Source organism: Emys orbicularis, chromosome 2 (genome assembly GCF_028017835.1).
Source record: "Emys orbicularis isolate rEmyOrb1 chromosome 2, rEmyOrb1.hap1, whole genome shotgun sequence".
Classification (NCBI taxonomy): domain Eukaryota; kingdom Metazoa; phylum Chordata; order Testudines; family Emydidae; genus Emys; species Emys orbicularis.
This window is the reverse complement of record NC_088684.1, coordinates 94,959,454-94,977,807: the sequence shown is the minus strand read 5'-3', so window position 1 is coordinate 94,977,807 and position 18,354 is coordinate 94,959,454. Positions and strand designations below refer to the sequence as shown.

Here is an 18,354-nt window from a genome sequence, read left to right as displayed (position 1 = left end):
GATTGTGAACTATACGAGAGAGGATATTTACAGGAAGAAATAAAGCAGCAGGAGGGAATATTGTTTGAGTAAAGACAGTGGATTATTGGAGTGTTTCGGGGGAGCAGAGGTACCCCCTGGCATCTTTCACTGAGGAGGCAAACTGGCAGCGTGACTTATCTCATGAATGGAAGATCAACCCTGGTTGAAAATCACTGCAAGGTCTTTGGGGTGAGCATTGATCTGTAAAACATGAAAGTGGGAAATTAAATAAATCTAAGTTCCAGAATGTGAGTTATGATTTTATTTTATATGTAATCATCATTTGTTTCCAATATTTCTACTCGCTATCATTTGAATCTTTACTTTTTGTTAAATAAACTTTTGCTTGTTTTCACTATGAACATATCTAAGTGCTGTGTGTTAAGGAGAGCTGTGATCTAAGAGGAAAATTGTAAGCTGCTACTTTGGAAATAGCAAATCTGTGAAGTCTGTTTCTAATGGACCAATGCTTGGACGCTCCAGGGAGATGTTCAGAGGGGTTGTAGCAAGCCTATCACTAACCTACTTGGGGACAGTAGAGCCTGCTTTGGCTAGGAGGGGAGTGCTTGTGTTTCCTGTGGCCGATGGAGACAGGGAGGTGACACATGGCAGGCAGAGACAAGGCTTCCTCACGCTAACGGCAAGTGGTAGCGAGGTGTCTCACAACCCTGGTTACCCCCTGGGAAGCATCACAACCCACTAGTGTGGACACAGTTATACCAATAAAAGATGCCCTATACAAGTGAAGTTAAATCCCCTTTCCATACCAGAAAAAGGTATAAGAACAGTTATACCAGTATAACTGTATCCACTCTAGGGGGGTTGTATCAATATAGTTAAAATGGTACAACGTATGCATGTAGACAAGACCTAAGAGTTCATCCTTTTATATGTATGCATATTTTGAACAAAGCTGAATCGGAAGACAAAGGTGCTAGTTCGGGAAAGTTTGGAAATATTCAGGTTTCTGCACCCATATGTGTGCTTGGAGGCTTGTGGATATGTTGTTACCCACGAGCCTCATTTCTCTAGGATACAGTTTCTCAACCTGTGGGCATGAACCAGAGGATGGTGCATCCATCCTGATTGGTTTATGGCTAGAGCTGGCTGGATATGTTTGAAACAGTGGGAATTTTGGTGAAATTTGTTTTTGCCCAAACTTATGAAATGTCAAATAAGACCAGCTCTAATGGCATCCATGGCTGCAGTACTCTATGGTGTTCTGCATGGGCAAAGCCCTGTTACATTCTATGGAGCTCTCTGCTGGTACAACTGTTGGCGTGCATTGACCAGCTTGTAGGATCAGGTCCCATAGTTTCCTTTTAAAAAATAAAACAATTCATAATACAATGGATGAATTAACAAATCCAACATTTCATATAGAAAGCATTGTGGATGATTAAAAAGAGCTTTGGAGTTAATTGCCTTTTTTAAAAACATGGTGGTTTGTGGGAGGGTGTTTTTTAGACAATGAATTAACAGAATATAAAATAATAATAATAATAATTAATAGAGATTCTGCTTTACAATTTTGGCTGCTTCTCCAAATGACTTATAATATCAGAAATTCTTCTTGGTTGTAGCTACAATCTTATAATCAGAAGTGTTACCTTGCTAAAATAATTTTACAGCACAATGGATTGGAATACCCCAACCAATGTTATATTTTCAGCAATATCTGTGGGCATCAGTAAGGATTTCCTTCTCAGCTGAAGATTGTCATCACTTAACAGAACATTTTAATAGCCTTGTTTCTTGAAAATATGCAATGGGTTAGACTGTAACTATTGATTCTTAATGTCCTTTCCTCTTTTTATTTAGGAAATCCAGAACAAGTTTCTGAAGTAACTGTGTATGTTCAAGTTCTTGATGTTAATGACCATGCTCCAGAATTTCCAAAACACTATGAGATTTATGTGTGTGAAAATGCAAGATCTGGACAGGTAGGAGGCTGAAAATTTGTTGTGTAACCATATTGTTTCCCTTTACAGTGGTCTAAGACATTTGGCATAGGGTATTGCTATTTGCTTTAACCCAGTTTATTTCGATATTACAAATGCAGGGTAATAGTATAGAATATAATATTTCTTTACAATAAGAGCAATATCCCTGGCAACCAAACAAGGAAATAATCTTAGATAGGTAGAGAAGGAAACTGCTAAAAAAACACCACAATTTTAATACAGTTTAATGTCACAGAGACAAAATCCTATTGGGACTGAGATTCGCAGCAATTGTGTATAGCATTTTGAGAGGATTATTCATTGTCTTTTGGAATACAATTAGGTCTAAATCTTTAATTATGAACCCTGATCAGAAGCCCATTGAAGTAAATTGAAGTCCTTCAGGTCTTGTTGGCATATTTTAATGCTTTAACTAAAAATGCAATGATATCATTGTAGTAAATAATATAATGTACAAACAAAGATTTATATGATCAATAATTTTTTAATTTGTTCATAATTCAAAATGACATTTGTTTCCTTTTCTAAAGTTACTACTGTTGCATAATAATGTTGTGTGCTGATAAATTGCTGTTGTGTTTTGCCCCAAAGATGACTTCTTTTCAGGAGTAGGTGAAGAAATCTCTGAATTTACATATAATTTCTAAGTGATCTGGAATCCTCTAGGAAGAAAGGCAATAATACACATTAATGAGTGAAATCTCACCACACCTATCTGAAGTAGGAAAATATTATTTGCCATATTTTACAGATGGGAAAACTATAGAACAGATTTGTTAAGTCACTTGCTCAAAACCAAACACTCTTGGAAGGAATAATAAGAAATTGTTACTGAAATGCATAATTATCACAGTCAATGATTATGATGTTTTACTTAGCTTAATGGTATAAAAAAGAGATTGTTATGGCTGATGTGTAATATAAATTTTACCTTCCTTTACTTTTAACAGACTGTTTTTGTAGGCTTTCCAGATAGATAGATAGATAGATAGATAGATAGATAGATAGATAGATAGATAGATAGATAGATAGATAGATAGATCACTGAAATCAGTAGAAAGGTTTCCATTGATTTCAGTCGAGTTTGATCAGTCAGTCAAATACAACCCCTCTTTTTGGCCATCTTTCCGCAACTAACTCTATGATGGCCCAGGGTTGTCCACACGTTGTCAATTGTAGATCAGGACTTCTGGGGCCATCATGATAAGCTGGAGTGCTTGAGGTAGCTTCCCCCCATTTATGTCTGAAAAAGGTGTTGAGGGGTATTTTCAGTGAGGGGCTCCTACCTCTGGAAATTGCTTCTTTCCTTAGCCTGGCAGAGCTGGAGTTTGTTTACTTTCATGGGGCACTGCAAAGCTTACCTATATTCTCAGGTTTTTCAGGATGGGGAGGAATTATTGAAGGGGAATAGTTCCTTATGCTGTGGGATTTAGGGGATTTTATTTTTGACGCCAGTCCAGTTTGTAAGTGAAAACAAAAAGCAAACATATACCAATACATTATTTGTGAATGATTAAAGATCATAAAATGGCCATATTTTAGAAAACGAAGGAACTGTAACAATAAATAAAATAAAAATGCCCTTTTGCTTAGCCAAACTCAAAGACAGTGGGATGATACTATAGCTTATATCTAAGAACAATGCTAACCTTGAATTACATTTTCTTTTCTTTTTGCCAAAAAAAACCCCACGATTATTAAAAAGTTCTCAGCCTATTTTTAGCAAATTACTTTTGCTCTCATTTTTCCTTTGTTATGTTTTGTTTCCTTGTGAGAGTTACAGATGTCTTTGGTTTAGCCCCTGGAAGTGGTTCAAATAAAAGAATTGCAGTTGGGTCCTTGGGACTATCATCTGAAAAGATAGCTTGACAATAAAAATGAATGTAAAAGAAGATGGATATTTTTGGCTATGGTCCAAATCCATCCATCAGGTTTATCAGACATTTTGAATGGATTTTTCATTATCCATTTTATGTTATAGTTCTGCACCTTCCTATAATCCACACATCAACTGCATAGTAGGTAGGAAGGCGGCTTCCTTTTGCACATCGAGAAACCACTTTCACTGCACTGCCAGTATTAAATCCATTACTTTCAAAATAACTTGAGCATGAAAGGTGCTATATAAAATAGAATACTATCCTATTATAGCTATTTCTAGCATCAGATCTAATAGAACAATATTAGTAAACCATGTAGCTATTGGATTCTCTTTGGATTCACATTGGATCTCTTTGACCTTACAATTATACATATATGAATCATAGGCTCATCCGTTTTAGGAACTTGTTGACCACAGTGTGACGGTTTTCCTTTATTGCTTTTATTACAGTAGTTACAAACTCTGTTGAATTCTATACCAAAATCTATAGAAATGGCCAGTAAGCAAAATGGACCAAATAGATTCCTGGTGTAAGACCACAGATGTCATACCAAGAATGAATTTGGCCCAGCAAGTCTTATTTACTGGGCATTAATGAATTGACTCTAGCTCAAAACTGCAGCTTGAGAGCTTTAAATGTACTACATCAAATGACTTTCTGGGATAGCGTAAGTGAGTTGAGCATCCAGAATGTGTCCAGTTATATGTGACTCCTAGTCTTTCTTCATATCAGGCAAGAAGCAGATTTCAGCTGAAGACAAGCTGCACTGAGTTCACCTACATTTTGAATTAGTGCTGTCTTCTCTAATGTATATTTGTTTTGCATGAATTCCTATAATTTTATGGTCACATATGAACTGACTTTGATGTTGCAGTTTACTTTGTAATTTTACTTATTAGATCCAAAAGCAGAGACTATGTAATCTGCACTTTGAGTTAGAGCTCAGAAAAAATCCATGCATTTACCCAACTACTTAGCATATAACAAAATAGCCAGCAGTTACAGTGCAAGTGAAGAGAATTTATGTGATATTAGCTCCCTATAACATGAATTGTTGCACACACACACACACACACACAAACCCCTCACAAATATATACCAACTTGTATATAGAACTGGATGTACATGATTCAGGTTGAAAATGAGCAGTTTGCAAAAATAGACATAACAAGCTATGTTTTAAAAGAATTTTTGAAATCAGGAGAGAGAAATTAATGAGTAAGACCACATTTATTATTTTACCTTGGTATGTCTATTGATCATGTACAAGTAGCACATAAAGAGCAGTGATAAGAAAACAGGGAGGAAGAGAAATGGGGATATCTCCATAGAGAATAAAAGAAAATGGAAGTAGTGTGTAAGGATTTAAATTTCCGCTTGCCCTAACTGCATCTGCTGATGCATGGGAATCCAGCTTCTGGTACACCTCTACCCTTATATACTGCTGTCCTCAGGAGCCAAAATATCTTACAGCATTATAGGTGAAACCGCATTATATTGAACTTGCTTTGATCTGCCGGAACCCACATCCCTCCCTCTCCCCCCCCCGCCCCCCCCGGAGTGCTGCTTTACTGCGTTATATCTGAATTTTATATCCGAATTCATGTTATATCGGGCCACGTTATATCAGGGTAGAGGTGTATTTTAAGAGTGTGTGTACTATGGACCAAGTTGCCGTATTGTAATTATGGTTAGCTAAAGCGTGAGCTTTTCCTGACCACATTGTTGAGGCTGATCTGGTAGAGTGTGCTCATAGAAGAGTTGTCCAAAAGTGGAAATAATTTCAATGAATTTTAAGGATGCAACTTGTGAATAATTTCAAACAATGAATACAGTGGATAACTGGTTGTGAACATTTAGCAAACTTCTGGAATGCCCATGGTTTACCCAAACTGACAGCTTCATCTACCTCCGACAAATTTGGCAAAAAGAGCTGAACTTTTGTGTAAAGAATCAGTGGGCTTGGCCACTCCAAGGAAAACCCCAAACCGCATCTCTAGGGGAAGAAATAATGGATACATTTCAGTTTAATAACAAATGCACATTTTCAAATTGGCTCCTAGATTATTAGAGCTTCCAGATTAATGAGCCTCGACGTAACACATTTCATGGAAATTAGATTTAAATCCAATCAGTTGATACAACCTTATAAAAGCAATACCTAACGTCCTTATCTTTTTTTCTCACATCAAGCACATAGGCTTTGTAGACCTTGATTCACAAGCAGTTAGTGCAGAACTGTGACGCTGCCTTTACTGCACTGCACTGAGGTGCCAGCCTGACCCAGTTTAGATGCAAACAAGTCTAGGGAGACGGGGAAAAGATATCTTTTTTTTTTCTTTCTGGATCATTTTTACTTCACACTTAGAAAAATCAGAGCTGTCTGTTGCACTCATAATCATTTATAGACTTATATGGTTTATGCTGATTCCTAGTAGAAATGACCCAATAAGAAATAAAGATTAAGACATTTCCCTGCCTATATGTTGACAGTATTCCTTCAGTTCTAGGATGAAACTCACAAGGTACATGCATATGCTTAGAATAGTCATAAAGAGGCAGGTTTCCCATTTTCCACACCTTTTTTCCCTCTCCTTTTTTTAAAATAGCACAGACATAAACAAGGACAAAGTCAGCCTGTTATTATTCCAGACTGAAAATGAACTTGTCAAAGAAGTATTAATTTTGATTAGTTATAACTGATATTGTGTGGGAAATATATATATATATATATATATATACAGATGCACACATTTATTTATATATTATTTATTTATCTAGTTATCTATACATGAATTAATAGTGAAATAGCAAACCAGCTCCATTGATTTGAAACTGCAGATATTTTGAGAATTCCAAACATGATGGATTTGTAATGTTTTGGTTCCTGATTAGATGGCTATGTTACTAATCAGCACAATGCAATTGCAAATTGAGAGTATCACAATCAAATATATAATTAATAGTTTGTGTGATGTTGTCAATCTTCAATGAGCTCCACGTGACCAGACTGCATTGTCTGTGTGGAGCTCACCGCTGCATCAGTATCTTGGTTAGCTATATAGTTAGCCAATCATGGAACTAAAAGAATGCCATATGACATGATAACTAACTAATAAAGCACAAGTTGCTAATTATGAGGTACCAATTTTACAATCAAATAGTCAAACATTGAGGCTCAACTTTCATTTTTCTTGAAACTCACATTAATAAAGTTCAAAAATCAATGGAAAATGACCATGAAACTGCCATGAACACAACCGAATTGTAATTTGCTTTTGAATTTAAGCAAATATTTGTGGAATACACACAGCCATACAGTTTTGTCAGCTATAGGCATTACCATCAAACCTGCTGAAATAGTCACTTTAGTTTGTTGAGTAGATGATAGAATAGCACGGGAAGCTGGACCATGGCTTCCTGTACTGGTTATGTGCATAAGCAAAGGGCTTCATTCTCTAGTTCTGTCAATATTGCACTGTCTGTGACAATTACATTCACTTTTTAAAAGATAATCTTGCATCTATTCTCATAGTAGTATTGAGGGAGCAGCTTTCCCTGCTATGATTGGGGCTAGTTCTCACTCTCCCCTTTCTGCATATTTGAATCACCTAGGATACTCTCTAGTTCTGAGAAAAGAGGAAACATATGTAGCGGACACCCTTTTGTCTGATGTGGGAGACATCCCATGCATTAGCAATCAGTGCTCTAGCACTGCCACAATAAGGCTACATAGGACTTCTCTTTCTCCATGGGATCTTTACACAGATGGAAGATGGCTTCCTCACATGAACAAGAGGGAGTACCAAGAATATGGGGCACGCACAATAGCAGCATATCCTGTTGCTTTCCCAATTGCCTCATTGTACATTCCTTAAGTATCGTGGCACAAAAGGCAGATATCATGATACTCCCATGATTATTATCTTGCCTAAAAGGAAATGGTATTTATGTTTACTTAGAACTTTGAGTGGAAAATATTTGTCTGGGGGGAGATTTTCAAAGACAAATGGCAGTTAGGTGCCATTGGCTAAGTCTTTGAAAATCTCCACTGTAGCACCCAAACCAGTGAGGGTCTCTCAGCTTCACTGTGTTCAATGGGAGTTGAGTGTACTCAGAGTCCTGGAGGCTCAAATCCATATACAACATGAAGACATAATGACTGATAACATAGAGTCACCTTATTCAAAATGGACATGACATTTTCCAAAGTATCAAAGATTCAGGTCTGGATTTTTGGTTTGGGTCCTTATCCAATTAAAACATACTTTTAAGAAACCCGTCTCTGCTAATGAAAGAAACAAATTGGCTTTTGTAGAGATCTGTGAAGATCTTCATTGAATGTTGTACTTGATGATGCATGCTTCACTGAACTGATAATAGTGATAAATATTTGCTCTTTGCAAGCAGAAATATTGCTCATTATATTAATTTCAACTTGGTTGTTTATTCATGAAGATGGCAGATATTATTTTCAGGGCTAAGATGTTAATTTTGACTTTGTTCTCTTGCAAATGACAATCTGCTTTGACACATTTGTAAATAAGGCCTATTTTGTTTTCTTGAAAACCAAAACAAAAACTTCCATAATCAGTCTATCATAATTTCCAGAATCAACAATTCAACACATGGATTTGTCACCATCTCTCACTTACTGCCACTATAATACATCAGTTGAATGATGCTGCTGTGTTTGTGGGCTGGAAGGAAATAGCTTTTGCACTGGAGGGCTGGTTCAAATGGAGAATTATATATTTTTCACCTTGCGGGAAAAAGGAAAGGGCAAAATATTTTATATATGATTCTTGTTTGTGTATGAAAACTTTATTTACCCTTTGCATTTTGATTCTGGAAGCTATTTACATTATCCTAGGTCTTTAATGCTTATCTCCCTCAAATCAACATAAAATCAAATGGCATAATGGCAGGACACTAAAAATACATTAGAAAACCAATAACCCCAACAAGATTGCAATTATATACATTTATTTGCTGCAGAATTTGTAGGCTCAGCAATTCATTATAATGTCTGACATGTATTGTGTTAAAAGAAAGTAAATAGTGTTTATTCTTAAACAGTCATGTATGTCAATGTTTGTTTGCAGCTAATCCAGACCATCAGTGCAGTGGATAAAGATGATTCAGTAGAAGGCCATCATTTTTACTTCACTCTGGCTCGGGAGGCCACAAACAATTCAAATTTTACTGTCAGAGATAATCAAGGTAGTGTCATTCATGTAGCTTTTTAAAAATCCCTTCATGAACGATTCATGCTTTAATAGTGCTCACATCACCAGTTTTGTATACTTGTCCACCCATATAGAGAAATGTTTGGTGTTAAGTTTGAAATAGGGCAAAAGAGTTATCATGAGCAAACTTTAATAATAATAATAATTCAATAACCTCATGTAGAATAGTTCTTTTAGAATCCAAATAACTTTAATCAACAAAAGATAGTATTACAGAAGAGAGAAAAATACTTAGCACAAAATCAAGAAAAATAGATTTATATTGCTTAATAGATAGTTAAATATAGCATGTGTTATGGGACATAACTTTAACTCCTAAATTGTCACATGTTGGTGTTAAGGGAAAAAAAAGAATGTTTTGCAAATAAAATAGAGAAACGCTGTTAATAAGGGTCCTCTCCTTTACTCAGTTCAGCAAAAATAGAATTATAAACAGAAGCACAATTCACAATTATGTAACTTTGCATCCTGATACATTTAAAACTGTATGCATTGATTACTGATGACATGATATGAATGACTTCTCTGCATATCCTAATGCTGGACCATTTTGGTATTGATCCAGATGCTTCAAAATAATGGTCTAGGGGGTCACCAATCGAAACTAATCTGAAGGGAAAACTTAAGTTTAACAGCTGGTGATATTATAAGAAAGATGACCAGTTAAAGTCAGTCTTCTGAGACTTAGAAGAAGAGCTTTTTCAAACTCAACTAAAATACACATTACTTATATTGGCTTTGCTAATTATTTTAATGGTCTGGCTAGGTGAATAAATCAATGGGACTAACTTTTGGAAAGTTCACTCTATAGGAAACTAGTTTTTTTAATGTCTCCAAAAGGAAAGGCAACGTTTTAATACGTATTTAAATTCCTGGTTTTCATTTACCTCTGACCCACTGCCAGGAGGTGGAATGCTATGTAGGGTTGTCAACTTTCTAATCACACAGAACCAAACACCCCTGCCCCCCTGCCACCTGCCCCACATCTTTTTCCAACAAGCTACGTAGTTAAAGTGTTTCTAAGCTGAAATGTTCCCTGGCCAAAGTAGCAGGAGCACACTTGGCTCCTGTTTTGAGGTTGTGGATGCTCACAACCAAGTTTGTCTGTCTCCCCCTGCGCACACACATCTATCAGAAAGCCATCCTTTGAATGTTGAACCTTTTGATTAGCCAGTTATACAATATGCTCTACAAACAGCTGGATAGGATGGCAGCTGGTTGCATGGGTCCATTTCAAAGAATCAGTTAATCAGTTTGAATATGGGCTAGGTGTTTTTTTCCCCTTTCGGGTTTGAACATTAAAACAAAGTCCCTTGGTCGAATTCTGCCATCACTTCTGGAGTACTTTCACTGAAGTAAATGGAGTTACTCTGGATCTACTGATGTAACACAGAGCAGAATTTGCCCTCCCCCGGTTAGGTACCAACAAACACAGATATGTGGACAAACAAAACTGAATGTTTGTGTGTGGGGGTAAGGGAGTGAGTGGGGTTGTTCATTTGTTTTGCATACTTAATTGAAAAGCTGGTTTTACAAAACTGAAACTGGGGGTTGTTTTGATGAACCATATCAATATTCCAAATATTCCAATATTCCAAAGTTCAGAAGGTTTGGATAAATGGCTCTATATTAGGCCCATGTTTATATTACTAAAAAAATATGCGGTATAAACAGTCATGAGTTGTCCCTGGAAGCTGATTTGCATGGTGTATTGTAACTGATGCTTTTTTAATCTATCAAAACTGAAATGCCTCATCCCGCTCATCCCGCTCAGAACATCCTGCATTTTACCTGGTTTTGCTGATTTAACACCCATTTAAATCAGTAAATTCCTCCCCACACTTCTCTTTCCTCTCCAGTGACATACACCCTTTCAGAATGTCATTGATTGCAAATAAGGATAAGTTATTAGCCAGATTTTTTATTTATTTATTTTTGTCAAAGTGACAAATATCTGATACAGATGCTTCATCTTCTAGATAACACGGCTGGAATTCTTACAGCAAAAAATGGCTTCAGTCGACAAGAGCAGTTTGCTTTCTTCCTGCCAGTCCTAATTGTGGACAATGGAACCCCCTCACTTACCAGCACAAACACCCTAACTGTCAGCGTCTGTGATTGTGATACTGAAGCTAGTGCCCAGTCTTGTCGATTTGGAGCTTTCATGTTTTCCATGGGTCTCAGCATAGAAGCATTAGTTGCAGTTTTGGCCTGCATACTAGTAATATTAGGTAAGAAAAAAAATATTTATGTGTCCTACTGCCTTCTTCTACTATATGCTAGACTTGATCATTTGAAGAGAGGTTCCTTGAATTGGCTGAGCTATTTAAGCTGTTGTATTTATTGTGTTTCACTGATTACAAATCAAATCGGTTCGGTTTACAAGTAAAAAAAAAAAATGTCTTTGTAACTGCCAGCCCTGAAAATCTGGCCAAAGTGTAGGTGTGTTCCTGTATGCACATCTATCATCAGCTGTCATAAAGATGTGGAAGGCTAAAATCTTGTCTTAGCACACGTAAAACTAAAGCAGAATTTAGCCTTACCGTTGAAATTTAGCTGACAGTTCTACTGATGATGCATGAGAAGGAATAGAATCCAATTCTCTCCATCATAACTATGTGGTTCTCTAGAGCTAAGATAATTTGTTACTGTTTCTTTTTATTTATTTTTGTCATAAAGGAGGCAGCTATGACTCTGAATACAAACAGAGTTGATCTGTTGAATAATAAAGTGATATATTTACATAGTCACTTCTTCAAATACAACCACTCTTATGCTACTCTTTCCCCTCCCCTCCCCCAACCCCCCCCGTGTCGATACAAATTTAGGAAGCACAGTGCTAGGCTTGTTGTCACATATGCAGTCTGTGCACCTAAAATGTTTCCTCCATTTAGATAGATTCTACTAGTTTGAGATATATTCCCTGTAAATATAGGGATAGAGTATGAGTCACCCCTTATGCCTGCACAGGGATGAAAGTTCAAGCAAGAAACTTCTCCTTTGGCATTGCTGTGAAAGGACTGCTCACAGTAGCGGGCTGTGCACTCCTTGCACTCTGAGTGCAGAAACTGTTTGCTCTCTTCTCAGCCCAACCCCATTCAGAGTAGAGCTAAAACACAAAGGGAAGCAATCTGGTCCATCCAAACTTTCAGTGTGAGTTTGAGCAATACTCAAATCCAGACCTTCAGGACTGTAATCAAGTGCCTTAACTCACAGGTTGCCAAATTGTGATGCCATCTGCCCCCAAACATGTCTGAACCCGCTCCACAAACACTGCATCAGGAAGCCCCCATTTTGATCTACAAAATGGAGGCCTTCACACAGCATAACCTCATGCATACAGTGCGTGCGAGGTCATGCTGTGCAGAGGTTGCCATTTTGTAGATCAGAATGGCAGCCTTGCAGCATGACCTAGCATATATGATGTGTGTGAGGTCACATGGTGTGGAGACCACCATTTTGTAGAGCAAAACAGTGGCCTCTTGGTGCAGCATTTGTGGAGCAGGTTCAGACACATTGGCTGTGTGGAGATTGCTGTGCGGACACCAATTTGGCCATTTGCACCATGCAGCTGTGCAAGTATCCATTTGAGGGACTTGAATGCAGAAAATCCTTATCTGTGGGTAGCAGCCTCATCAAGAGAGCCTCCTGTCTGCTTGAGCTAGTAGGAACCTGTGCTAGTCTTTTCTGAGATGGGAATCTGCACTAAGACGAAGTCCATATTTTTTTTCATGCCACCCTGAGTACCCTTGTCATTTGAGGATAAAGAATCATTTTGCTGTCCTAGTATCACCACACAGGGCCTTCCTAAATCCTGGCCTCATTTGCTGAAAAGTGAATTCCTCTTTCAGATTTGTGGTAAGAGGCACAGAGGACTCAATTTTTACCCAGAGTATCTGCTTCAGCCTCCAGCAGTGAGTCTAACGGTGCAGTTATGAACAAAAAACAAGAGTGCAAGAAACATGCTTGAAAATATGATGAGGCTTTCTTTGATTATGACTTCACCAGTGATTTCATCAAGAAAGATGAAAGGCCAAAATGCCTGCTATAACACGGTGTCACCTAGTGAAAGCATGAAGCCTAATAAACTTAAACCCTTCACAAGGAACACATAGAAAAACCCTTCACAAGGAACACACAGAAAAACTAAGGTTATTTTTCCAGTATCAGAAAGAAGAACTTTCACGTCAACAATTGCAATTCAAGAGAGCCATGTCCATCTCTGACCATGCTCAAAAGGCATCATTTGCAGTGAGTTACCACACTGCACAGGCCAAGCAGCTTCATACAATTGGAGACACTTTGTTTTTGCCAGCTGCAATTGATGCGATGAACATAATGTTTGGGGAAACTGAAGCAAACAAGCTCAAAGCCATACCACTCTCCAACAACACAGTGAAGTAAAGGATCAAAGTGACAGCAGCAGATCAATAAAACACACTGATGGAGTATCTGAAAAACACAGATTCTTTTGCTCTTCAAGTTGATATGAACACTGAGGGTTGTGATGCACACTTCTTGGCTTTTGTGAAATACACATGAGATGGTGCAGTTTTTGAAGACATTCTGTTCTTCCTCTTCCCGGACACAAGATGGCGCAAGATGGTTCAATGTGCTACACAGCTACATGCAAAACAAAAATGTACGGTGTGATTGCTTGGTGGGCTTTTGCACACATGGAGCTCTGTCTATGGCAAGCCACAAAGCAGGTGTGCATGCCTTGGTAGAGACATTAGCTCCATTTGCTGTGTGAACTCACGGCATGATTCAAAGAGAAAAACTAGCATCTAAAGCTCTGAGTCCAGAGCTATGTGAAGTTTTGCAGAAGGTCTCATCTATTGTGAACTACATCAAGACTCAGCCTCTTCATGTGTGTCTCTTTGCAAACCTGTGTGAAGACATGGAATCTGATCCTGATGTGTTGTTCTTTGACAGTGAAGCTTGTTGGCTCTTGAGAGGAAAAGTACTGGGATGATTTTCTGAACTGAGAGACAAGCTGCGTGCCTATGTACTGGATTGCAAAAAAACCTGAGTTCATTGATTTTTCTGGGTGACCAAAGGAAGATATGCCTTCTTGCCTATGTCACAGACATATTTTGGAAACTGAATGAATTGAATACATGTCTGCAAGGAAAGAACACCACATACTTCAACTGAGTGATCACAACACAGGAGTCACAAAGAAAATTGTTTTCTGGAAGAATAATTTGCTGAAGACAAACTATGAATCCTTCCTGAAGCTTTGCAAGTTCCTGGCTGACACACAGGTAATGGCTGAGTATCTCAGATGACAGAAGGACCAGTTTGTATCCTTTTCCCCCGACTTGGACATGACAAAGTATGATTAGGTATGAAGCCCCTTTCAGTGCAAGGCTGATGCCATTGGTTTGCCAGCAGCTGAAATCAAACAGCTCAGAAATTTTCTGTGATCGATTCCTGCAAGGAACATATACTCAATGTTCTTTCCCAGAGCTCTGTGTCACTGTCATGAGATAAAAGGGAAGGTCCTCTCATGGAACTTTAACTGGTTAAAAGATAGGAAACAAAGGGTAGGAATAAATGGTCAGGTTTCAGAATGGAGAGAGGTAAATAGTCCCCTACGGGTCTGTACTGGATCCAGTCCTATTCAACATATTCATAAATGATCTGGGAAAAGGGGTAAATAGTGAGGTGGAAAAAACTGCAGATGATACAAAACTACTCAAGATAGTTAAGTCCCAGGCAGGCTGCGAAGAGCTATAAAAGTATCTCTCAAAACTGGGTGACTGGCAACAAAATGGCAGATGAAATTTAATGTTGATAAATACAAAATAATGCACATTGGAAAACATAATCCCAACTATACAGACAAAATGATGGGGCCTAAAGAGAAAGAGATCTTGGAGGCATTGCGAATAGCACTCTGAAAACATCCACTCAATGTGCAGCTGGAGTCAAAAAAGCTACCAGAACGTTGGGAATCATTGCGAAAGGGATAGATAAAACAGAAAATATCATATTGCCTCTATATAAATCCATGGTACACCCACATCTTGAATACTGCATGCAGATGTGGTCTCCTCATCTAAAACAAAAAAGATATATTGGAATTGGAAAAGGTTCAGAAAAGAGTAACAAAAATGATTAACGGTATAGAACAGATTCCATATGAGGAGAGATTAATAAGACTGGGACTTTTCAGCTTGGAAAAGAGACAACTAAGGGGGGATATGATAGAGGTCTATAAAATCATGACTGGTGTGGAGAAAGTAAACAAGGAAGTGTTATTTACTCCTTCTCATAACACAAGAACTGGGGGTCACCCAATGAAACTAATAGGCAGCAGGTTTAAAACAACAAAAGGATGTATTTCATCACACAACACAGTCAAACTGTGGAACTCTTTGCCAAAGGATGCTGTGAAGACCAAGATTATAAAAGGGTTCAAAAAGAACTAGATAAATCATGGAGGCTAGGTCGGTCAATGGCTACTAGTCAGGATGGGCAGAGATGCAAAACCATGTCCCTATCCTCTGTTTGCCAGAAGCTGGGAATGGGTGACAGGGGATGTATCACTTGATGATTACCTGTTCTGTTCATTCCCTCTGTAACACCTGGCATTGGCCACTGTCAGAAGACGGGATACTGGGCTGACCCAGTATGGCCATTCTTATGTTCTTATGTATGGTCAAGAATGAATATCCTGCACTCTCAACATGCACCTCAGAACTGGTAGTGCCATTCGCGAGTATTTCTGTGAAGCTGGATTCAGCACGCTTGTGTCCATCAAGTCTCAGTATCGATCTACCATTGATGTCACATCAGAGATGTGTAATTTCTACCTCACTGCCGGACATGAAGAAGCTGTGTCACAATACGCAAGCCCATGCATCACAGAGAGCATTAAATAATGTACTTAATGTGAAAATTCCTTGGAGTCCTTGGCTGCTGTGGTGCTTTGTTGCTATCTTGAGTCAAAGGACACAATAAGCCTCAAAATAGGCTCACACAGGCAAATAATTTATGAAACCCTGTGTTAACCACTCAGCCATTGCACCTCCATCTAAATGTAGTGCACAGTAATCCCTGCTAGCACTAGAGTGTTCATTTAGCATTCCCTTAGAGGGATGCATCAACCCCAGTGAGCTTGTTAAAGAGCTTGTTTCTTATGGTAACATTGGCATAGCACATCATTTGACATGCTACACTTTCTGATAGCACTACATGGCCAAAACATCATCCATCATCTAAAGATGTGGGTCATCAAAAGCAAGGACAACTTTTTCAGTGCCTCCTTATCAGCTACTATCAGAACTCTATAAATTCACCAGCACTAGAGTTATTTCACAGATGGTGTGATTTAAAAGTCATAAGTTAGGCAAACATAATTGTTTCACTGGAAGTGAAATTTTAATTAAAAAAATGAGTAGAATCTCAATTTAAAATTGATTCCACTAGTTACAAAGGGCATGATAATGAAGAGGTGTTACCGTTCTAAATCATGCAGCCATGGCATGAATTGTACTTGTTCTTCAACCCTTCAGAATTCTTCCTAAGAAAACTATCGCCAAAGATGTAAAATCAGAAATGAGAAAAATAATTATAAAAAGTTCCAATGCATTTTTTAAATTAACAACCCAAACCTGTATGGATAAATATTTTCTAATATTTGAACCAAATTTGTCAATCAAAACTGTATTCAGTTTCCAGCTATAATTAGTTACAAGCTGAAATCATGCGTCGTTTTGGATCCCATTGTGTATTTGAAATGGACACTTCGGTTTGGGATGAAGTGAGCCAGGGTTTGGTGTGGGGAGGTGGCAGGGGGGAATGAATGCTTATTTAAAAAAAATAAACAAATGAAAAATCTTTTCTATCTGAGCCAGTCGTTCTACAATCCAAGCTTTTATGTCAGTTACAAACAAGGTATTCTTACAGATAGAGCTTGTTGGTGCACAGATATGAGGTACAACATCCCCAGAAATTCTCAAATGTGCAAAACCAATTACTAGAAACTATTGGACCAGTTCCTCACTTGCTTAGCTTAGCTTCATTGAAGTCAAAGGAGTTGAACCAATTGACTCCAACTGAGGAGGATCTAACCCAATAACATTCCTTTTTTATTTCCCAGCCCTTCCAGTGCTTTTGATCTGGGAGAGGGAAATGAAAGTATGAATGGAGCATTGATATATTATGTAATAAAACAAACTAGTTTCAAACAGCACAAGTAACCTGTGATTCCCTCACTGCTCCAAACTCTCATTGGCCAAACAAATTGCTCCATTTCCTTAACCCATTTTATAAGTCCCTTTGTAGCCATTTCCCCACCAAAAATACTACATCTTACAACCATAAATCCACAAAAAAAATCACAGCTCTACAAATCCACCTAGATTGCTTGAGTTTGCACATGCTTCAACATTAGGAAGTTTTACCACCCTTAAGACTTTCCAAACACATAAAAAGTCTCTGGTTCTTTTCTTTTTTCTTGTCAGTGTTTTTTTTGGCAATGCTGGTTTTAAGGCAGCGGAGGAAGCAGTCCTTATTTCCTGACAAGCCTGAAGAGTTCAGAGAGAACATTGTCAGGTATGATGATGAAGGAGGGGGTGAGGAGGACACAGAGGCTTTTGATATTTCAGCACTCAGGACTCGTACTGTCATGAGAGAGCGCAAGTCTAGAAGAAACATCACAACAGAAATCCAAAGCCTTTACAGACAATCTCTGCAAGTTGGTCCTGACAGTGCTGTGTTCAGGGAATTCATTTTAGAAAAGCTTAAAGAAGCTAATGCAGATCCTACTGCTCCGCCATACGATTCCCTTCAGACATATGCATTTGAGGGGACTGGCTCATTGGCTGGATCCCTCAGCTCTTTAGGATCAAGCATGTCAGATGTGGATGAGAATTAAGATTGCCTTACTGAGCGGGGCTGGACTTTAAACAACTAGCATGCATGTATGACCCCAATAAGAGTGCAAGGGATTAGCAGCCACTAGGGGCCACATTTTCAAAAGTACTCAGCAGCCAAAATCAAGTCTGTATTTGAAAATGAGACCAATTTAAGCATCAAAATAAGTGTCCAGGTTTCAAGAAGAGCAGTTCAAAAGGATGGTGGATGCTGAGAACCTTTTGAAAATCTGCCCGTAAGTGTCACTCTGAGAAGTGCTGAATGCTCAGCCCTTTTGAAAGTCAGCTCTTATTCAGGTGCTTGAATACAAGCTGTGCTCTTTTGAAAATCTAGTTCCAATGGTGGGTGCTT

General features: G+C 38.2%; 1 protein-coding gene across 1 annotated transcript in view; it reads left to right on the top strand.

Annotated features, from left to right (window-relative positions):
• The window catches only part of CDH19 (cadherin 19), a 56,245-nt gene extending 38,241 nt beyond the window's left edge, over nt 1-18,004 (top strand). Inside the window, exons 8-11 of the mRNA XM_065399893.1 lie at nt 1,843-1,964; nt 8,974-9,091; nt 11,097-11,348; nt 17,592-18,004. Of these exons, the coding sequence (XP_065255965.1) occupies nt 1,843-1,964; nt 8,974-9,091; nt 11,097-11,348; nt 17,592-18,004 (905 nt within the window). The remainder of the gene's footprint in view (nt 1-1,842; nt 1,965-8,973; nt 9,092-11,096; nt 11,349-17,591) is intronic.
• Nucleotides 18,005-18,354: the final 350 nt, after the last annotated feature.